Genomic DNA, 23,067 nt, shown 5'->3' on the forward strand with positions numbered 1-23,067 from the left:
CCCTCCCTGCAGCCTTATCGGGGTGCCTTACAACCCCACGGAGCGGGAACAGAGCCCATCAGCAGATGCATGAAGCTGGCAGGCAGCTGTGGACAGGCCCGCTCTGTGAACAGCCACAACGCATCCTCTTCATCCCCACAGGGCCAGGACACGCCTTCGGGTTTCATCTGAAAGGCAACAGCCCCCAGCACCACGCTGGGACAGGGACTCCCAGACTGACTACTCTCCCAGCTGCATTAAAGGTCTGTCCTTGACCTTCAAGCAGCACTTCTGCCTTAGGATCCACCCTGCAGAGCTGCGAAGCTAAGGGAAATGGACACTAACAGCTTTAAATATACCAGGAGATCTTCTGGTTGGTGGTGTGTGGAAGGGAGGGAACAGAAGCAGAAGTTTCCAGGGGTCCTGCAATGCAAACATGTGCCCATCCACAAGTTATCACTGATAAGCAGCCAGAGTCAGGGATGCAGAGCAGTTACTAACCTGCTCTCCCCGCTGCACTCGGCTCTGTCACCCCCCTTCATCCCTGTGGGGTTGTTATAATTCCTCACATTAGCAGAAGATGAACAGGTAAAACCATCCGTGTGCGGAGCAAGCACTCGGCGGTCATCATACAAGCCACCAAAAAAAAAAATCACCCCAATTACTCCATAGTGCCAGAAACTCCAAGGCATCCTTCCACTCCCTCAGACCCTTTGAAATGTAAAGCCACACCGTACAGTGTCATTTAGTTTGGAGCTCAGCCTCAGATCCTCAAAGCCTTGCCGAGCTTTAGGAGGAACGCAGCCATGCAAAATGTAGATGTGCAAAATCCAGATGTCAGTGGCCTGGAAGACAAGCAAACCCCAAGCCCCACCAGTGACTCCATTTTATGGCCCCAATGTCTCTGTTATGCCGTCCCAGTGTCAGAGGGGGCTGGCTGCGAGTCCCTCCCCTCTCCATGCTGGCTCAGGACTCCCGGCTCTCTTGGAGCGGCTGGCAGCCAGCACCCCTCGGATGCTGCCTTGGTGCAAGCTGGAGCGGAGCTCAGGCTCTCTGCTGCAGCTGGGCTGCTCTCACAATCCTGAAAGCCTCCAAAAGCCTTCCTCAGCTCCGCCTCTGCACACAGGCCAGGAGATCCATATTTTGAACACCCCTAAGAGGTGAGCTTTCGAGAAAGCAGACATGACAGCCACAGGAATCTGATCCTGTCCCAAAAGCTGTACCTAGGCTCTGCTCCAAGTCAGCACAAACTTCTTTCTAGTTTCTCTCTGCTACCCAGAAGGAGAGGTGACTCTCCATCATCATCTCCCCTCTTAGGCAGGTTTGTTCCTCTCCTCCACGCTGGAGGCACATCCTTTTTCACATTACAGCCCCAGCCCTCCTACCAGCCCTGGCAGGGCAGAGGCACCCTACCTAAGGGAGAACACATCTCCAACAAACCCAGCAGAAATGCATCTGCTCAAACCAGGCATGAGCCTCCACCTCCTCACGCTCACCAGAGCATCAAGGAGCCCAGGAAAGGCAAACGTCATGTGGGTCAGGGACAAAGAAACGGGATGCTGCCTTGGCACACCCGGGGGCACTGGTCCATCAGGTGCTGATCCACTCCTGAGAGTAACAGGTACCTTCTGTCTCTTATTAACACCAGACACCGCAGAAGAGATCCTGAGAGAAGTCAGCTCAAGGGTGGCAGGGGACAAGCACTGACTCATCCCTGAGCCGGTCCCCAGGGAGCCGCTGCCTCCTCTGCCCGCTGTGCTCTGACAGCAGGGGAATGAACACCTTTTCTTGCTCCTATGCAATCAGGTGAAGAGGAGAGGTGCCAGATGCCTCCCCACCCAGCCCGCTGGCCAAGAAGGTAAAGAGGCTCACCACGGCTTGCCGCTCACCTAGGATGGAGCAGGGGAAGCAGCGCAGGAAGCCCGGACATCCCCGCCAGGCTGCAGACCTCCATCAGCTGCCTCGGGGCAGTTCTAACCTGGAGTCATCCCTGCCAGCTCCGGGCACAGGTGCTGGAGTTACAAACTGCCAATGTTTCTATTAAAGGTTCCGATTTTCCCTGGTTTGGCTGAAGCAGAGAGGCTGGAATAAGCTGCCACATGCTGGAAAAGAAATGGGACAAAAGGATTCCTGGAGCTGAGGGCTCCCAGGCACTCTCCAAAAGCCTGCAAGCCAAAAATTAAGCACAGCTCAACCCTCCTCTTTCAAGGAGCTCACAGACCACGCTGCAAGCTGCTATGGAGCCCTGCAACGGCAGAGGCAGCTGGAGACCACAAAGATGAACCCGGTCCTGGCAAATCTGGAGGAGTTCAAGGGGGCCAGGATTTGGCAGCCTGATTTTCCGCAGCCTGTTGGGACAACCTGAGTTCAGCACCGGGTGTTTGCTCCTCAAAGCAGGACGGGATGTACTGGTTGTACATAGGTCTGCACCGAACCATTGCACCTCTCCGTACCCTGCACCCGCTCCACAAAGGCTGTGAGTCCCTACGGGTGTGGACAGAGCGACGGCCACCAGGCAACAGCATAAACAGAGGAAAAGCACACGCTGAGCCCGTGAAAGCCTCCCCAGGATGTGAGCAGCTCCGCAGACCACCGCGCCTGCCACGGTCACAAGGACTGGCAGCTCAGGACACCTCCAGCCTGCTGCCTCTGCCCGAGGCCACCAGCGTGCAGCGGCATCAACTCAAACAGCATCCAAAGGGCAGCAGCTGCTGCAGGCAGGCAGAGATGACAGGGTTATATATATATATCTATATCTATATATATCTATCTCTCCCTGTCGAAAGAAGAGACCCTGAGGGACTTTCAGTGTAACCCTCTGCTTCGGAGCAAACAGCTGGGCTCGGTCGCCTCACCGGTGCTCCAGCCACCGATGCAGCCCCAAAGCCAGCGCCTCGCCTACGGCACGTAAGATCTCAGCACAGGAAGGAGCAAGAACCGATTTTGTTCTTTCATCCCTGTGATCTGATCACCACCCAACCTTGTGACTCATCCATCCATATTTTGACTCAGTGCAGAAGAGAAATGTTTTCATTCTCCTGCCCTCCCCAAAGCAGGGCCTTTCCTACCATTTTATACCTAACTAGAATCGAAAAAGTGCAACTTAGTCATAGCACAATGGTCCCTTTTCTGGAGGTAAAAATGCCACTGCTTTCAAATGTATTATCTCCCTACTCCACAGGTTTCAAAGTGGGAGCTTCACAGCCAGGGAAACTGGGCCAACAGTGTTTGCTGGAAAAGAGCAGTATTTCTAAGAAGCTGTTTCGCATTTGATCAGGTTCATTTTGCTGTTTCTCAAGCCTGGCACAGCTGGCAAGGTCTGGCTCGGAGGGCTACAGGGAAGAACCAGCCCAGGAAAAACTCATTAGGACCCTGCTAAAATAATTGCAGAGAGGTAGATCAATCTCATCCTCACATTAATTGACTAGCTGGCAAGGAGGGAAGATACCAAGGTTTGGGACAGTGTCGCTGCTTGAGAGAGCTGGACCCGCCTCCAACACCTGACAAAGAAAACCTTTTGAGCCAACTGCATCCTCTGGGATTCTCTATAAATACATCTGGGGAGAGCACACGTACAGATTGAGTCGATAAAGAGATCTGACAGAAAAGCACTGTAGTATTTTACTCTCCCTCCTTGCCCAAGGCAAACCATTTCGATTCTCTCTCTCCCTTGGACAGCCGTATGAAATATCCCCAGCTTCCTCCGTAATCATTAATCCTCGCTGCAAAGGCAAGGAGGGAGCAAATCTTTGTGTCTGAGCGGATTCACCTCTGTGACAATTTTGCAAGGCTGAGTAAGTCGTTACGAGGCTGCGAGCCCCAGCTTTCCAAAGCAGCGGCTGGAAGAGCAAGGTGGCTTCTCGCTCCCTCCTGGGATGAAAATGCCCCCCAGCAGGACCACCGGCTGACAGGCAGCACTGGACCAGGCTTCTGGCCGTCAGGCCATCAGGCATGCCCGCATGGTTTGGCATGCATGGGAAGGCAGGCGCTTGAAGTTTGCTCTCCTTCCAGGAGCTGCCTTTGGAAATGCTCCTGGAAAAGGAGCTGGGATGGTAATAGGATCAAAATGCTGGATGTCACAGGAAAGCACCCACGGTGGCAGAGACCCAGGGCTAAGCTGCCAGCTGGAACAACCTCCCCAGGGATGTAGTGGAGTCCCCATCGCCGGAGGCTTTCAAGACGCAACAGGGTGCTAGATAACCTCATCCAGGCTCCCCTTCCCATGAAAGGTTGGGCCAGATGATCTTTCCAGGTCCCTTCCAACCTGGGCTGTTCCCATTCTGTGATCAATTAGAATTGGGGAGGCCATGGTGGCCAGGAGCCTGCGTCCCACACCAGCCACTTCCCCGGGACCAGGACTCCTCTGCCTGCTGCTGGGGCAGACGCTTGCACGGAGTCAACAAGAAGTTGGGGAAAAAACAGGTGATTTCACACGAGACAAGCTGCAGACAGGGAAGGAGCTTTTGTAACTACCAAAGCTCGAAGCTGGCCAGAAAACCTCTTTTCTGCTCAAAGCAGCGATGCCACCAGAGCTGCAGTTTTACACCTGCCCCCGTGCAACCGAACAGCAGAGCCGAAACAGAAGCCACACGCTTGCAAGAGGAAAGGCGCTTGCAAGCACAAGGCGGCAGAGCAGCAGGTATGGCGCCGGCACATGCCGGGCAGCCAGCACACACACCGACCAGCGTACACTGTCATGCCTGGCACAAGTCGGCCATGCCGGCTCCATCAGGGCAGCGCCCAGCACTGAACATGAAGCACAGCCAGCGCTAAGTCACCGCTCGCCCGCCCGCAAAGACCAGGGAAAAACTGACAGCAGATGAGTAGTGGCCTGGGGCTGCCAAATTCCTCCAGAGAAGTGGGAAAGCGGGGATGCCTGCTGCGAGTGTCAGGAGACGTGACGCAGAGCCCCGGATCCCCATATGTTCCATTAGCGGCGCAGGAGGAGCGCGTTTCCCTGCAGACACAGGTTAAACAGACCCTCTCCACTGCACGAGCCGACCCCAAGCCAGGTCCAAAAGTCCCTATGGTGTTAAATGACATTGCCCACCAAAAATCCCTTCCACCTGGCTCAGCTCCCAGCCTGACCTCATGGGCATCCTGCCCTCCCCTGCCCGCTCCCCTGTGCAGCACTGAAGGCGAGGTCACTCACGCTCACAGGACTGAAACTTCTTTGGAGGGTTTTGTCGCTAAAAATATTTAATAAATAAAAGTCGCTGCGAACGCGCCAGCTGATGTGATGTGACATGCAGCTGGGGGTTGCCAACCAGCAGCGAGCGGGTGGCCTTGCTGGAGAAAGACCGCTGAAAACCAGCTGTCAGTGCAGGTCAGAGGGAGATGAATGTGCCCACGAAGGCGCCAAGCCCGTGCAGAGACACCTCAGGGTCCCTCTCCGGTTCCTGCAGTTGGATGTCACCTTCCGGAGAGGCTCAGGCTGGAGCACCGCGATGCCCACCCCTTGCCTGCTCCTCCTGCCCAGCCCAAGATGAAGAGCTTTGCTGGCTCCTGGCAGAGAGCACACGCCAGCCAAGGGTGCCCTCCAACACTACTGGCCAAGCTACTCCAGCACATCCTCAACACCAACCAGGCTGGTGGGGAACCAGGGATGGGTAGGGAGAGACCTGTAGCTTGCTGGGACCCTCATCCTTAAACTGTCTTCCCCTAAAATAAGATAAGGCCAAAATCTCATCTACTTATATCACCTCTTTTACCGGCAGCAGAAACAGGGTGCGTAAAGCCTAGGTGAGAGGAGGGAGCGTAATGGACTCAACACACACCACCACACACCCCAACGCCTACCAGCCCCGAGGCAACCAGAAACACTCGCCTGAAGCCATCTCTAACATGCCCTCTTCTGCTCTCCCTTCTTCTTTTCCTGTGGCCACGAGCGGTGGTGGAAAACCTCAGCAGCACATGGCAGGTTGGATGCAACATCCCCTGTGCCTCAGTTTCCCTGGCTGCAGGGAGATGCTGCAAGCATCAGCCTGTGCTCCACTGCCCTTTGGGGGAGCAGAGTGCAAACACCCAACACATCCCCAAGCCCAATGGGGTTCCTAAAGGAGAAAAGAGACTCTACCCACTATGTAGCACTCGCGGATATGAGTGACAGGTGATGAAGACAACACCGTTGAGGGCTTCCTTGGTCATAGGATAAACCAAGCCAGAGCAGCGTTTGAGTGGGGTTTTGTTTCTAAGAGGGGAAAATAAGTAGGATGGGTCCTGTTTCTTCCCCCTCATTTCCAAACCCTGCTGCTGGCTGGCTGTCACCAGTGGGGCAAAATCAGGGAGGTGGCTTGTCATCAATCCCCCACTCTGAGTCAGACCACAACGCTGAGGTAAAAAAAAACTGACAAAAGCAAAAAAAATCTGGAAAGGCAAAAACTCTCACCCTCCACCAGGAGTCTGTCTGCACTGTCCACACCTCCCCGGGGTTTCCCATCATCAGCCACCTCCCCACCCCAACCGAGTACCACCCACTGGAGATGTTACCGGTCTGTGGCTACACCCACACCAGAGGTATCTGAGGCACAACTGCTGGGGATGGCCCCAACCTGCCGCTGCTGCAGCCCCTAGGTGCACAACCGGTGGGCACTGGGTGCTAGCAAGGTCTGTCTGCAGTGCGCAAGCCACACGTGACCCGACCTACAGCCCAGCTTGGGACCCGTGCAGACACATGCAAGGGCTCCCAAAACACTTCCCCCAGAGTCTGTATCCTTACTCCAAGCCCCTGCCAGCCCAGGGCCCAGAAGCCTGCCACGCTGTCAGCTCTGGTCTTGTCTCTGCCATCAATACGAGTTAGAGATGTCAAATCCTCTATGACTCTCAAGGGCTTTTTTTTCCCCCGTTTTTATTTGATGCATGAGGATCACTTAACAGCAGCATCAGATAACCTCCTGTTTTCCTGGGAACTCTACAGACCTATATTCAAGTGCACGTGGGCTTAAACTGAAGGTCATCCCACCTAGCCAGGCAGCCAAGGCACCACCTCTCTCCCCAGCACCCCAAACCTCTCTCAAGGCATCCGCAAAACAATCCCCACGGTCACCCTGGGGCACGGGAAAAGGGAAGGAGGAGGATGGAGAGCTCCATCTCCCAGAAAGCCACAGGCATATTCTGCAGGGTAACCCACTGATGCAAGGATGGAGAAGGTCATCTGGATGAGTCCTTCCAGGCCCGCACGATGAGACATCGACGGCCACAAAGTCCCAGGTTGGTGGTGATAAATTCTGGATAAAGGTATCCTGCTCCTCGTCTTCCCTGGGGAGATGGATATGCAACTTTGAGTGGCCTTGGCTCAGTAAGGCCTCCACCTCAGGCAGCGGGCTTCAGCCCGTGGTCCCCAGAGCTTGCAAGAGACCAAAGGAGTTCATGAGGACAAGCAAAGCTATGGTTGAGGAACAGCACCAGCAGAGAGGGCTGGGTATCTGCAGTACTTCCTAGACCCCCGGAGGAAAACCTCAGGCGGGAGCTGATCGGCTGGAGCTGCCTCTGCGATCAGGTCTCACGCACATGCAGACTGCAACCCAGACCACTCGCACACGACAAGCTGGCATTTAAAAAGGCTTCATTCACAGAGCCCGAAATAAATAAACTAAATCAGCCAGGAGAAAGAATTTAAGTGGAAAAACATCCAATAATTGAGCCCTCTTTGCAAATGTTTTACCAGCTGCCAACCCCCAATTCCAGCCCCCACAAACTGCCAAGCAAAAAGATAGCTCCATGGTTTCGCTTTCAAAACACAAACCGTCTGGGATGGGAACACAGCTCCACAGACCTTCGTTTATAACAACTGGGAAAAAAGCAACATCAACAGATCTGAGCAAAGCCAGCAGCCGTGGCAGTGCGGTCAGGGGAGCAAGAGGGGAAAGACGAGGTGCAGCCATGCTCAAGTGTGCTGGGCACCGAGGCTTAGCTGCCGTAAAGGACCACGTGTAGGTTCCCAGTCCCCTACAGACAGAAAACCGTTCACGTTAAGAAGCCGTTCGGGGTGCTGGGTAGGGGAGGAGAGTCTGAAGGATGGCACAGATCCTGGACACGTCAGCCAGGGGAAACCTCGGTGGCGCCACCAAGAAGGGAGGAGTGTTCAGCGAGTATTTCTGCAATGGGTTTAGGACAAAGCCAAACACGGGCAGAGGATGTGGGTGAACTGTTTGCTCTTCCATGGGAAGATATAACACGGCTCACGGGTCCAGATAACATACATTTAAAACATGCTGAAGTCCCGGCTGACAAGCTGTCTGCATGTCAGGGTGATCTCTGGCCAGCGGGAGATGCTAGAAAGTCCCAGGAGAGACAGCAGCCTGTACCTGCCAATACTCAAATAGGTAAATAGCTGACTCGGGCAAGCACAGGCTGGTCAGGCAAAGACTGAGCCAAGGCAAAACAAACGGATGGCTGCAACCGGACCAGATCACCAGGAAGCAAAGGAGATGGGCATAATTAATGCCAACCAACACACGTTTACAGCTGTCAGATCCTGTCGGTAAACATGATTTATTTTTGTGGGGATTGCAGGCTTGACTGATAAATGAACCAGCACCCGCACCATTCATTCAAACTCAGAGAAGACGTAGGACTTGTTACTATTTCCCATTTTTAATCAAGAAACTACAAGTCCATCAAAGGACAGTGGCATGTGTTTGAAGTCACTGTTAGCTGGCTCAGAACAAACCCATGACCGGGGGTCTGCAGCAGGGGACAAGATCTCCACCGGAGATCCGTGCACCACAGCAATAAGACCATTGCTGAAATAAAGCATCCATTTGTGCTACTGACACGTCAGAGAACTTTCTAAGCTGAAAACAGGTCCAAAAAAAGGTCCAAAAAAGGACCCAGGAATTAAGATTGGAAAATATGGAAAATATGCCAGTGGAAGACTTTGCAAGCTCTGTATATTTAGCTTATCAAAGAGAGAGGCAAGAGGTGACTGCATCCTAAACTGCCATAGCTGACAAGGGGAGCAAAGCTCGCTCCAAGCTAGCGGCCAAAGGAATAACGCATTTCCCTGGCTGTAAATGGGAGCAAGACATGTCTTTCTAGCACCTTATGGAGCACCCTGCCTCAGCTCCCTGTAGATGGGGGGCCGAGGTGCGGAGGAGCGTGGCAGCCCGTGCCAGGCAGGAGCCAACCTGATAGACTCCCAAATCCTTCCTGGCATCACGGAGCCCATGCCGGCCGCTGCTGCTCAAGATGTGCATGGTAAAGCAGTGATTCACAAGCCCATGGAGGTGGGGAACGTCCTAGTACAGAGCCCAGGGGAAGGGAAAGAGCTGGTTTTTTTGCTGAAAGTTGGAAGATGTCTTTTCAAGACCAGCTAAAGAGATTAAACCCCAGTTTTCCAAGTTAGGCAGAGTCAGAGTTTGGAGCCAGCCAGCTCATGCCCTGGTTCAGAGCAGGGTGCAAGGCAGCCAGGACAATGCTGGCATCGCTCTCCTCCTTCATCCCTCCACCTGCACATCCTCCTTGGCTGGAGAGAGCACAAAACTGACCCAAAACCCCACGGAAAGAGGCCAGGTTGAGCCAGTCACTTCTAGGGCTGCAGTGGGAGACACCTGCCAGCTCCACCTTGGATGCGATTAGCCACCTCTGCGGCTGCCAGAGGAGCCCAGGGGTTGGGAGATCCAAGCCCACCTGCCTAGCAGTGCCTACTAGATGCCAGCATGGATGCAGAGAGATGCAGGCACACACAGACCACCATGGAGAGCTTGTTACACCCAAGCCAGAATTCCTTGAAATGGTGGGAGGTTACAGGGGAATAACCTGCTCCCAGAGCGGTCCGAAAGGGTCCCCACCAGGGAAGAGCTTTGCAGGAGCTCTCCTTTGCACCCAGGAGTTGGGACCGCCAGGTCTGACCGGCAGCTGTGCCGTGGGGCAGGAGTGTATGCCCTGGGAAAGCGGGGCATATCTGCCTGGCAGCAGGAAGAGGCATCAGCAGGAGTTATTAGGGACGAAATGCTTTTGAGGGACACTAAATAACCCCAGCCTATGCCTTAAATAACCCACACTCAGAGCAACGAGCCAGCAGGCTCTCCTGGGCTTCTCCAAAGGTGATTCTAGCCAGCAAGTAGCTGCTGCTGCCAGCCTGCCATCCCAGGGGAAGGATGTCCTCTTACCTGCCAGGGACGGCTGCAGCCATTTCCCCACAGTTCCCGAAAGCCATGGCTGCACCCAAAGAGTCACAGAAATGCCAGCTCCTGAGCCCCACAAGAACCAGGGGGTTGAGGAGGCACACTGCGAGGGCAGCCTGACCGCAGTGCCTCCTGCTCCGTGCCAGCCCATCTCCCTTCCGTCCCTAATGAAAGGAGACTCCGCCATCCTATTTATTTTTTTAATTATTGTTATAAATTTTATTTTTAATCTCCCCTGTCCCTCTGAAGCAGCAGCAGACTGGGACACACGACGCCCAGGCTGCTGAAAGCCGGCACCATCGCACCTGCACTGCTCGGGAAACCTGAGCCACAGGCATCTCCGGTAACTTCAGCGCAGCACCAGCGAGTCTAGAGGGAGCCACGCTCCCCCTCCACGTCCACCAGCCTTGAGCCTCAGGGGCCCAACGTCCCCAACAGTTAAGCTCAGGGGATGCCACGGGAAGGGTGCTGTAGGGCCACCCACGGTGGAGCTTCCTCCAGCTCTGCCCCAGACTTCCCCACCACCTCTCACAGTCCTGGCTCCCTCAGCCGGTCCCCAAACCCTCAGCTCCTTCACCCCACACATCCCCTCCAGTCCCCTTCTCCTCCCATTCCCCTTCCCTATTTTTCAGCACCTCCAAAGCTTTCTCCACTTTCCCTCCTCACCTTCCACCCCTCTCCCTGCCTCCTCCACCTCCCTCTCCATCCCCTGCTCTCCCACACCTCCTTGGAGGCCATGCTCCACTTCAGTTAATTCCCTCTCTCCATGGAGCTGGCGTTTCATCTCTGCCACTGAGCCCCCTTTCATGCCTCCTGGCTTTTGCCATCCCACCCCCTTTCTCCCCACTGCCGCCAGGACAGGAGGGCAGCGGGGGGACCTGCGCACTCGGCAGGCCTGACCCCCAGCTCTCATTAACAGTGCCCTTCTCAAAGCAGGCACAGTGTGAAATAAATAAATAAAGCAAATCTGTCTCGCTGCTGTCTCGGGTTGCTTAAGGGAGCCGGGCGCCGGGGGTGGGATGAAGGATGCTATTTGGAGAAGCTGTCTCCATGGCAACCCCGATTCCCACCACTGAGCGGGCATAGGTCACCTGCTTCCATGAAAGTTTCCCCCCCTCCCTCCCCATCCCTCCGCCCGGGAAGTGCCAGCACAGCCCCAGGGGCGCAGGCGGTCCAGCCCGCAGGAGAAGCAGCAGGGATGCAGGAGAAGCGGCAGGGATGCAGGAGAAGCGGCAGGGATGCTGCTGGTGCGGCTGCAAACGGCCTCCAAAGTCCCCCACGCCACGTTGGAGGAAGCCAGGGCATCCCCACAGTGCAGCATGCAGGGACCGGCAGCACCCACTACCCTCTGCCCCATGCCAGCAAGGCAACTCCATCGTCTCCCTGCCTGTGTCCCCACGGCCAGGGCTGCGCTCTGCTGCAGGACTTGGGGATGGATGCAGGCACGCACCTTGACACACGCGTTGTTGGGACTGAGGCAGAGATCCAAATGCGTCCCGTCCCTCCGCACGCGGCCCCGAGTGCTGTGTTTCTGTACGATTTCAGTTATTTATTGTAATTCAAAATCGGCCGCTCCCATTAAAGGCTGCCAGGTGCTCCCAGAACAAGCCGTGGTTCCCTTTTTAGCTCTAACAACTCCATCTCTCATACGACAGATGCGATCGCCGGGACCTTCCCCCAAGTAAGGCAGCGTCAGCCCCGCGTCGCCGAGCACTCCCGCAGCCAACCTGATGCTCCCACCCGCGCCAGCCCCCTCCCTGCACACCCACGCGTCCGCCGCAGGGCTGGCAACAGTGCCCAATACCCCCCGCACCAAGAGAGCCGGCAGAGCTCCAGGAAGAGACATAGAGAGGATGGAGCGAGGAGAACGGGGAACTGCTTCTGCTCTCCACCAGCTCTCCAGCATGGGGCAGAGCACGAGCAGCGGTGGTCTCTCACTGCTGGCGTTAACGCATCTTCTGCCGGTACCAGCAGGTAGCTCCCTAAGGCCAGGGCGGACAAGAGGGTCAGCCAGGAGCCCCCGGCTGAAGTTCTGGGCTTGCACCCGGGCAGCCATCCTGCGGCACAGCACAGGCTGGAGGGATTCGCACGGTTCCCCCACAGGGCTGGGAGTTTCGCCAGGAAAAGCAAGTTTATAAATAGTGCGTTTCAACACGAACAAATGAAAGTGGCAGAACTTGACAGTCAGATAAGCCTGGGGCTGAGCGCCAGCCCCTCCCCAGCATCCTCCCCCACCAGGAAGGATGGTCCCTTCCTTCCATTGCCCAGCTGGCCAGGACCATCCTCGCTGTCTAGAAAGCCTGCATCTGGAGGTGTCTGTGTCAGATGTGCTGCTTGGGAACACTCTTGCCGCAGCTGGTCTGGCAGCCAGAGCAAGGCAGCAGAGCTGGCTTCAAAAAGACCAGAAGCAGGGGGGATGGCCACCTGCTCTGCTCGGGGGCAAGGGCAAACACAGTTCACAGCAGCCGGCTGCCCAGCCAGGGCCAAAGGCCACAAATTTCAATGTATTGCTTGAAACTAAGTCTTCATAAGCTCACAGGACAGAAAGTTTCTAACTTCTCCTCCCGCCCCTGTAGAAGACAGTTGCCCCACTGATGAGGCTGGCACTTGAAACAGAAGTTTCATGGCACGATGCATTACACCGAAGGGGCACAAACCTGCCAGATCCTAACAACAAGCAAGACACTCAAGGGGAAAACCAGCTTTTATCTCTGCGTTAAGGAGAAGAGCAGCAAGTCGTCAGATGAGAACTTGCTTCTCATAAACACAAAACAGCAGAAAAGACACCCCTGTGCCTACGGAGCGAATGGGAGGACATCCCTGCTGGGGAACTACCTGCCAGATTGCAAAAGGAGGAGATCTTGATGGTAGTGCCCAAGGGAAGACATCAAGAGATGACACGTCAGAGCAGCCCCATCAGCTGTCAGCAAGGGAAGCCTCTGACAGTCCACCGAACACATGCGACGGTCTTCATGCTACACTTGCTTACCTTGATGTAGGTGTCAAGGGCTGGGTGGACACGGTTAACTGCTAGATGGATGGACAACGGCGTGGTGAACGGGAAGGTCGCCATGACCACATGGCTGGGAGCAGGGAAGGAGAAGATTTTGAAACCATACTTCTGAAACCGCTTGATCTGCTCTTCCGACGGCTTTGCGTCTCCCTCACTCAGGATTCGGCCTATGGCAAAGCGGCACTTCTCTGGAGCCACCTGATCAAGAGGGACAGACAGACAGTGTCAGAAGAAGAGAGAGGCTTAAGACCGGCCAAAACCTCAACCTGCTGAGCATGGAGGCAGGAGACCACCATGAACTAGGGTAAATGCAATGGCCCAGCATGATCTGGCATACCAAACCCAGGTGCTTGCTCCTAACCAAGACTGATCCAGGCCCAAACTGTCCACACTCCTCCCAGCCTAAGCTCACAGCCCAGTGGGGAAGGTACTGCTCCCCTCCTTGGAGAGCAGAGGGACTTGCAGCAGAGAAGAACTAAATGCCAGCGGGCTGCTCACCTAAACCCGTCCCGGGTGGCAGCCACTGCAGTGTCTCTCCTGACCCCCCCATCAGAGACCCGACTGTTGAGACGTGCTCACGACCATCCCCATCTGCAGGACATCCCCGTGACTCCGGGGGAGGGCTAAAAAGAGATGTGACCACAACCTGCCCAGCTTGCCTCCATCCCACCCCCAAGGAGGTCACCCTGCAGGGGTGCCTGCCCCCAGCAGCCACCATGGACTCGTGACCCACCAGCACGGGCCACCGGCACAAAGCCAGAGAGAAATCCAGAGGCTGCTGTGTCCCTCCTAGGCAGGCACACTCAGTCCGGTGCAGTTTTAGGGGTGGGGAAACTGAGGCACATAAGACTTGCATGCAGTCACCAAGCTGTTTGTAGCAACACAAAGAGAAACACATCCCCTTCCATCCTGGATGCCAACAACATGCAAAACATAAAACATGCTCTCTTTCCAGACTTGGGGATGCCTCCCATTAAGACAGGAGGCTGCCGGGCTCCCAGCCCAGCAAGGGGGGTGCTCAAGGCTCTGCTCCCGGCACAGTTACGGCCCACAGCACTCCGGCCATCTCCACGCCAAAGCTGACCCAGGCCACAGCTTTCATTTCTGGTTTTTAACAAAATCCCACCACTCGAGTTCACGTTTACCCACGGCACTAGGCAGGAACATGGCAGGGGGCAGGAGAGCCCAGCAGCTCCCCCCTCCCAATACCACCTAAGGGCACAACGTGCCTTCCTACTGCTGAGATCGGAGCCCAGCTCACTCCTTTAACGCAAGCCTTTGTCCCCAGCAGAGCTGCTGTCCTTTCCGCCCCCAAAGAGATGCCCAAAGAAGGGGCCAGCAGGCAGAGACAAGGCTCCTTCCCCCAGGGCACACTGGCCTAAAAAAGGAGCCCAGGAAGAATAGGGGGTACAGAGGCACCAAGGAAGGGGGCACCATCTGAGTGTTCGTGCTTCCCTGCCACCTGCTCTCAAGCCTGCTGGATAACAAGACAATGTGGCAGCCAGCAACCAGGAGCGGCAGATACACGAGTCTGGCCACCTTCTGCCAACCTCTTCTGCTGAGGGCTGGAGAACCAAAGTCTCCAAACTCTCGCTACACAAGGTGGCAAAACTCACCAGGACCTGCCAGGATGCCCAACAGCGGTAGCAAGACAGATGGATACCCTGCAGGCGTTGGCATCACAAAGCTCTCGCAGGGACGATGGGAGGCAGAGAAAGGGCGCATACAAGGCCAGCATGTTACCACTTCCCATCCCCATGTGCCCCCCAAGGCGATCTCTGCTCTGCGGTCCCCAATCTCATCCTTAACTTTGCCTGTGCTAAAGCTCAGCAATGTCTCCTCCTGCAGCATAACTACCCCACGCTGCACTCCTTGCCCTCCCTTCCCTTAAACACCCTTTAATGTTGCACGGCAGGACCATCCCGGAGGGGAAACACAAGCAGATGTAAATAGGAAGGAAGAAAACAGACTGTCAGAAGCAGCAGCAGCCATCAGGCTGGGGACTGGTGTGCCTGACAGCTCGCTCTTGCCCTCCTGTGCTGCAAGAGGGAGCTGCAGACAGGGCTGTGCCGAGCACCGCTGCTTTGGGGCAGGGAAGAAGAAACAGATCCACTCCAAAGACAGCAAGAGGCAGCAGTAAAAGGCATCCGTGGGGAAAGGCCCAGATGACGCAAGGAGATAAGTGAAATCTAGATAAAATTCCTTTAAACACACAATCTCCTTTTACATCCTGAGCAAAGACAGTTCACCCCTGGCCCCAGAGCAACTGACGGAAGGACCCAAGCTGCCAGAGCAGGCAGCACCACTCGGGCCAGGCACGTTTGCTTCCTCCCTTCTCCTTTTAATTTTCTTTTTCATAGCGTGCAGCCCCGCAGGCGCTTTCTCAAGGGCAGCAGCAAGGCAGATTTGCCTCCCCCCTGCCTGGCAAAGCCCATTTCAAGGGAAGGAAGGAAATACTCCAGTTAAAACCAGCCTTTCCCTAAAAAATTTGTCCTTTTGGGGTGGGCAGGTGCTGATCAAAGCCTCTGCTCCCCTAAGCACCCCGACAGAGAAGTTCTGGAAATTATTAGTTAACCTATTTGGCAGCTTTGCAGACGGGAGCAAAACTGATTCCTGAATTCAGAGACCGTTTTGGCCTCATCCATCCAACGCTTGGGCACAGGCTGGTTGCTGAGCACATGAACATGTGGACTGCAGGCAAAAGGCCCTAGCATGTGCCTACAGCTAAATGTGAGCAGAAGCACTTGGCTGGAGCTGAGCACAAACCCGCCCGCCACATCCAGTCCTTGCTGAGGAGTTATTTTTGTTCCTGCCAGAGGTGAGAGAAGGAGGGAGAAGTCCTCTGGGCTGCTAAATATTAAATAAAAAGGAAAAAGAAAAAAAATGCAAATTAATATTAATCTTGCCCATTAAAACACATAAAACATTGCTGGCAGGGATTTGGCAGCACTCAGGGAGCACCCTTGTGTGAATGCCGGAGAGCCAGGAGCCAGCAGGGAGCCCTGGGGATGCCGGTGATGGCAGCCGCCCCGAGGCCTGGCACGATCCCATGGCTGCCCACACGCTCCAGGCCACAAGGCTCCCACCAACCCCACTCCCGGCCGAGAGCTGGCACACGGCCGCGAGTCTCCAGCTCTGGCATACCTGTCCTCTCTCCTAGCAAGAGCCTCCTTTGGCCACGAGTCCGCCAGCACAGCAAATGCTGCACTGGCACCTGCCGGTCATCAGCCCCTTCCTGCTGCAGCACCAGGGGCACCAAACCCCCCAGGAGCCAGCGGCTAAGAGCCGGTCTCGAGGCGGCTGTCTGGCCAGAGCCCGCCAGCGCTCAGCCAGGGACACCGCGGGACACAGCGGGCAGCGAGCACGTTCTGCTGCCTGATGACAAAAGGTCTATTTTTGGTGACAAGTCAACATCCACAGCGGGTGGCCAGCTCCGGGCGGACCAGCCTCTGCCAGAGGGTGCTTCACTGAGGTCAGGAGAGCACTGAGAACGAGGAGGAAGAGGAGGAGGTCATCTCTTCCTCCCAGGGGAAAGGCAGCCTGTGTGACCAATCCCACCCCGCTGGACCTCCAGGAACGAGGAGCCAGCAGCGCACACCATCTCCCATGCCACCATGGCTACAGCAGGCACAAGCACACAGGGGCACCCCACGGGACACCAGGGTGCTCAGTGCCTGAGCCAGCACGACAGGCACGAGCATTGCAGCCCCCGGCCAAGCGACCCACTCAAAACTGGCCCCTTCTTCACCTGCCCGGAGGCAAGGCAGCCCTCTGCCCACCCTGCCCAAGGACATTCTCACTCCCAGCACCCTGCCTGGCCTGGCGTGCCTGTCAGGGAGATGCGGATCTCCACAGGAACCAATTCAGGAGCCACAGATCAGCCCATGGAAGGTCCCACCAGCACCCCGGCTGCTCTGGCAGACCCAGGTCTGATGGTGTGCTCACGGGTGTCAGGCGAGAGGCTCCCGCTGCCGTGTGGAGCCCCAGGCACCACAGCTACATCCTGCATGGCCTCGCTGTGCCCCAGCCACCACAGCGCCTATGGAGGCAGGAGGCTCGGGCCAATGTCACCTGCCCAATGTCATGAGCAAAGGCAGCTCTTCCAGAGAAGGGCAAGGTCTGCGGGGCTGCCTGCCAAGCCTTTGAGGGCAGGTTAGGCTCCCGTCACAAGAGCCAACTGCACGGCCTCCAGAGCTTGGGATGCCTGGTCGCAGAGATGCTTTATAGGCTTTGTTGGTCCCCAAGAGCTTCCAGCACCCTCCAGGCTCACTCCACACACGTGCAGCACCCAGAGCCTTCGCTGTGCCCATCCTGAGCACCACCCGTCCAGCAGGCTCCCAGAGGGAGGCAATTCCCCTGCCCAGTGTCACCACCAGGATCTCCCAGCCTGCCCCACAGACTTGGGGCCATGCACCCTCCAAAACATCTACAGACCCACACAAACTCACTACCATCCTTCACGAGGGCCCCACAGTATCCTGCCCCATGTAGGGAGCTCCCCTCGCACCCCAGCTGAAGGCACTCGCACCCCACGCCAGATCAGTGGCCAGTCCGCGGGCAAGCAAGTACAGACCCCTCAGCAGGGGGGCAAAAGAGGGCCTCCAGATCCAGTAACATGCTCCAGTCTAGGCTGGGCAATGAGCTGGGCCACCAGGCAGAGGTCCTGCTGAGCCTTGACAACAGCAGGCCACAAGCTGCCTCAACCAGCTGGGCCCTGAATCCAGAGAAACCTCCCCCAGTCACCGACACCAAGACAGGCCTCCTTGGCCACCAGGTGCCATTCAGCCATGCTGGCACAGAAGGTCTTGCCTCCTGAGAGGCCCAACTGTGAAAGGAGAAACAGCTGCCTTCCAAAACCCTGGATGGCCACTGGAGACCCAGAGACAAGGTCTGCAGCCCCACTGCCTGCTCTAACCACAGGGTGAGAGCAGAGACACAATGGCTGCAGGAAGAGAAGAAAAGAGACAGGACCAGAAAGATGAGGCAGCTTCAGCCTGCATGGACAGCCCAATTTTCCAGGGTCATGTAGGAGCCACTTCTTCCCAGCCTCACCTGGTGCTGCCAGGGAAAGCACTCCCCATGCCAGCCACAGCAGGAGTCACTACAAATATCCTTATCAATATCCATGGGCCACAGCAGTACAAGCTTTCACTATCCCATGCTTCGGCAAACAGAGAGGCAAGGCACAGCACCCAAGCAGAAAAGGTCTGCAGGGCAACCACAGGCATGTCCACATCACGTCCCTGGAGCAGGGCAGCACCAAGCACAGATGCTGAGCCCTTCCGACAGCACTGACTGCCCCGCTCCACCCCCAGAGATGCCGGGGGAAGAAGCAGCAGCACCGGGGCTCTCAACTCCAGAAGAGGACCTCGACACAAGGACAAGGACACAAATTAGTGGCGGGGGAATTGGCCACTCTGACCACATGGGCCCTAGCATGCCAGGCACTCCCCATGGCTCCCATCTCTCACCCGCTCCAAACATGACACTTCTTGCAGACAAAAGTGTCCAAGCACGTCTAGTTGAACCCTGCCTCTGCCCGGCCCATCCCAGGGGGAAGTCCTCTTTGCCACCCTCCTTCCCAGGCCAGGAAGGAGCACTGCAGGATGTCTCTTCTCTGCCTCCCATGATCCAGAAGCAAAAACTGGAAGGTAGAGATAAGTCAGCTTGTCACAGGATACAAAGACACAAGGTGGTTGAGCGCACCAGGCTCCAATGAGCACAGTCAGCTCAGTGTTTTCTCGCCTCCGATATCTTCCTGCCACAGTGCTCCAAGAAGCCACACAGCACTACACTTTCATGGACAAGTTCCCTCTAAGCAGGTCGAACCCTTGGGAGCACCGTCTTGCAAGCAACAAAACAGGGGCAGGCACTACGCGACCCATGAGCGTTCCTAAAGCAGAGCCAGTCACCCCCAGAGCAGAAGCACTGGGCGAGAGCTATCAGACCAAGCACTGCGCCCTGCGCCAGCCCCCAGCACACGTGCCCAAGCACACGCACAGTGCTGCTGGCCACCCCGCCGTCCCTCCCCCCCACAGCATTCCTCCAGGGTCACACTAGCTACCACAGAATTACTGGGGAGCCAGGCTGTCTGCCTGCCACGGACAAATGCCCACATGCCATCATGTGGAGACCCCAGTGCCACCGAGCATCAGCAGCCAGGCTCCTCACCCCCCAGCAAGTTCTGATGCACTTTTGTTTGCTCCTTGTCCTGGACCATACCTGGCGGAGTACTTAGCTCTGGCTGGCAGCCATCAGGCAGTGCACTTTCTGTTCGCCTCTCAGCCTGAAGAGCATCATGGAGTAACTGTTTCATCAGACAGGAGCCCTCAGCATGCACCACCTGAGGTTTCAGTAAGAACTCTCAGGGGATGTAAGGACTACAGGGAGAGCACTAGAAACAAGAGTATGGAGGAGGACACTGCAAGCTGAAGAGACCACCTGCTTTCAACCACAGAGCTGCAAGTCCAGAAGGAGCCTTGGCTGCACTTCCTGCAGCCAGAGGATCTGCCAAGGAATGCCTCACCTTGGGGTCATGGACATTGGCCTCTGCTCCATAACCAGATCTGTTATCCTGCTGATAACTTGTTCAGCAGGAGCTATCAGAAAATAGCAAGCTTTGCTTGCCCAATGCCTTCCATCAGGGTTATCCAAGAAACTATCTGTTTTCAGGCGCCTTTCCCCACAGAGCATCCTCTGCAGATCTGGGAGACCTTGTGAACCCCAGTGCTCATCTATGGAGGATGAGCTGCAAGTGCCTGAAATACAGTCAGGAAGCATCCCGAGCTGGGAACCTGGCTGCTGACCACAAGAGCTTGCCGGCCCCACTGGGCACACCTTACCGTGTGAGGGTTGTCGTAGTAGACGCCGATGGAGCAGAGCTTCGAAGAGATGCTGCAGCCGTCCGTGAAGAGCTGCCCAGATTCACCATATGGGCCCACCCTGAACTTGTAGGCCAGCGTGATGCTGCCGACAGGCGGGGAGCCAGCACTCACAACCACCTCCGTGAAGAGCCCCGAGTAGACAACGAAACCGAAGATGGTCAGCAGCAGCAGCATGACCAGCGCCGCGATCAGCCCGAGGAGCACCCAGTCGGACATGACGGACGCTTGGTGCTCCACGCTTCCTGATGCACTAGCAGCAAGAGGAGAGAATAAAAAGGAGGGGAGTTAAGCTAGCACTTGGACAAGCAATCGCTCTCTAAAGCTATTTATTTGCAGCAAAACACACCCACTTCCTATTCCTCCTATGCGTGAAGCTTAAAGACAGCGGAGCCCCCTCCAAAACCTCCTGTATATTAGTCCCACGTTGCATCAGCCTGTTCCAATTGGTCACCAGGTACAAATTGCACTGCCTCAGCGCCTCTTGGGAATGAGGTGGTTATGGAGGGGGGACAGAGAGGCACTGTCCTCATCTCCCCAGAACCAGCTACACCGCTCACATCCAGCCTTGCATCCAGGAGAGACCGAAAACCACCCCGGGAGCCCGCATCACCCAACAGATGAACAGATACACAGCACTGGGATTAGGGGACCATAATCAAATAATTTTTTATAGATACCAGACCAGACATTGTGACCAGGGCAGCTCCTTTGTCAAAAAGTCTAGAAGCCCAGGCCTTTAATGACCTAAACGAGGACCACGCTGGTTCAGAGCTGAGCCCTGAATCGGGATCCGAGCACACAGAGGGGCTCAGAGAAAGCTGAAGACCCAGCCAGAAAAAGCATCCTCAACACACTCAGATGTAATTAATTACCATTATTCCTTTTAGATTACTTTTTTTGACCTAAAGGAGTTTTTATAACCCCAACCAAGGCTTCCTGTTTTCTCGTCTCTTCTCTCTCACGCTGACTGCAGGACACAGCAGCCTGGCAAATGCCTCCTGCTCGTTTTCACCCACCAAGCGTAACCACTCTGGGGAGTTGCAACCCAAACCATTGCAGGAGAGTTGTTTGTGTTTTATTCTCCCTTGAAACACAGCTCTGGTCCCAAGGACTGGTTGCAACGCTCCCCTGGGACTTTCACAGGAGCTAGGTTTGAAAGCAAAGGCTGAAGTAAACAATTCACCTTTACCTCCACGTTATAAACACACTTTGTCCAAAAAAAGTCGTTCACAGCAGCTGCTGCTTGCTCAGCTTCATGGCGAGAGAAAAGCCACATCCTGGTAGGAACCGTGGGTGGCTCCGCTCTGCTCGACCCCGGTGAGCAGGGGTGCAGAAAAACCAAGCCCTGCAGAGCCAGCACCACCAGCCGCGCTCTCGGTGCTGCGGCAGCGCCAGACCGGGCACCGTCTCACCCCATGGCCCTACTCACCTGAAAAACCAGCTCAGCCCAGAAACGGTTCACGACATCTGATCCACAGGGGTGTGGGATCTGTGTCACTGCAGCAGGAAAAAATAAATATCATTGCTTCCTTTCTAACTCACGAGGCCAAAAGCAAAACAGAGTCACGGCAGAGCACCCGAAAGGCACCCCTGCTCCCCAGAGGAGGGGCATCCCGAAGAGCACCTTCTCCTGCAGGACCCCAAAGGCCAAGATTTCTTCCCAGAACTCTGTGGCTGAACACACGGGGACCGAGAAACACAGAAATTGGAAAGCCACGGTGAAGGAGGACGACGTCCTGCAGCCGCCTCTGCTGTCACGCCCCACCCCGGGCCGTCTCCACTCCGCTCCCCTGGCTCCCCCGGGACACCTGAGCTGCACCCGGTGCTGCTCCCAGGTGACCTCGCAGTGGGGCACTCCCAGACCTATAGCTTGGCCGGAGCTATACGTCCGTCCCGATTCCCAGCAGTGCCTTGCCTCCTCCCTATAACCAACACAGATTTATTACTTATAAATCACGGTTTTGGTGACTCTCCGTGAGCCACCAGCCCAACACCCAGCCCGCAGGCCTGAAGACGGCCGGCCCCAGAGGAGATGAGGGTGTTTTTGGCTATTCTTCCCGGTTCCCATGGCTCGTTCCCTGCCGCCGGCGGACACAGTCAGCTTCCCACCTGCCCTCCTCACGGGCAGCGGGAGCACAGCTCGCCCGGCCCCTGCCCGGCCCGGAGGCCGTGCCCCCCCCCGGTGCCCGTGCCCGGGCGGAGGGGAGGGTTTGACCCAAGCGGCCCCAACAAGTGCCCGCGGCGGGCGGCACCCGGCCCCGCCTGCCAGGAGGGGCAGCTCTCGGCCCTGCCTGGCGGCAGGCAGGCGGCAGGCAGCGACCTCAGCACCGGCACAGGCTGCAACCCCCGCCGTCGGCCCGGCCGCCGGAGCAGGGAGGGACCCGCCGAGCCGCCGCCGGGCCCGGCCGGCGCTCCCCGGCTCCCAGCAGGCCGCGGCCTGGGGGGACGGGACCGGAACGGAGCGGCGCTCGCCTGCCCGGCCCCGCCGCCCCCCGCCCCCGCAGAGACCCCCCTCGTCCCGCTGACGGCCAGAGGGATCCCGGCGCCCCCCTCCCCTCCTCACCCGGGGCTCGCCGGTGACGGCCGGCCGGCGCGATCCCGGCGCCTCGCGCGCCTCGCTCGCCCCGCCCCGGCCCGCCCCGCCCCGCTCGCGCCGGCCCGCCGGCCCGCCCCGGCTCCAGCAGGCGGCGGCTGCGCGCGGTGGGAAGCACGGGGCGCGCGCGCGGCCGCCGGAGGAGGGGCGGGGCCGGCGGGCGGGGCGGGGCGGGGCGGGGCGGGGCGGGGCGCGGGGCCGTGCCACCGGCGGAGGGGAGGGGGCGGGGCTTCCGGCGGGGGGAGGGGCGCCGCCAGCCGTTCGCTCTCCCCGGCTGGGGCGGCGGAAACGGGAGCGCCCTGCCGAGGAGAGCGCCCCCTGGCGGGCGGCAGCAGGACCCAGCCCCGCCCAGCGGCCTCGTCCCTCCCGGGCGGCGCGGCGGGGTCCGGCACAGCTCCCGGCTGCCTCCCGGCCCTTCCCAGGGCCTCCCTGCCACGCAGCGCCCCCAGGCCTGCGGCCCACAGCCCGGGA

The 23,067-nt window shown here is 57.2% G+C and overlaps 1 protein-coding gene across 1 annotated transcript in view; it reads right to left on the reverse strand.

The window, feature by feature from the left end:
• TEX264 (testis expressed 264, ER-phagy receptor) overlaps window positions 1-22,618 on the reverse strand; it is a 43,926-nt gene extending 21,308 nt beyond the window's left edge. Inside the window, exons 1-4 of the mRNA XM_076346239.1 lie at window positions 22,567-22,618; window positions 21,433-21,500; window positions 19,962-20,253; window positions 13,096-13,317 (exon numbers count right to left, since the gene is read on the reverse strand). Coding sequence (XP_076202354.1) covers window positions 13,096-13,317; window positions 19,962-20,219 — 480 coding nt within the window. The 5' untranslated portion in view covers window positions 20,220-20,253; window positions 21,433-21,500; window positions 22,567-22,618. The remainder of the gene's footprint in view (window positions 1-13,095; window positions 13,318-19,961; window positions 20,254-21,432; window positions 21,501-22,566) is intronic.
• Window positions 22,619-23,067: the final 449 nt, after the last annotated feature.

This window comes from Aptenodytes patagonicus, chromosome 8 (genome assembly GCF_965638725.1).
Source record: "Aptenodytes patagonicus chromosome 8, bAptPat1.pri.cur, whole genome shotgun sequence".
Lineage (NCBI taxonomy): Eukaryota > Metazoa > Chordata > Aves > Sphenisciformes > Spheniscidae > Aptenodytes > Aptenodytes patagonicus.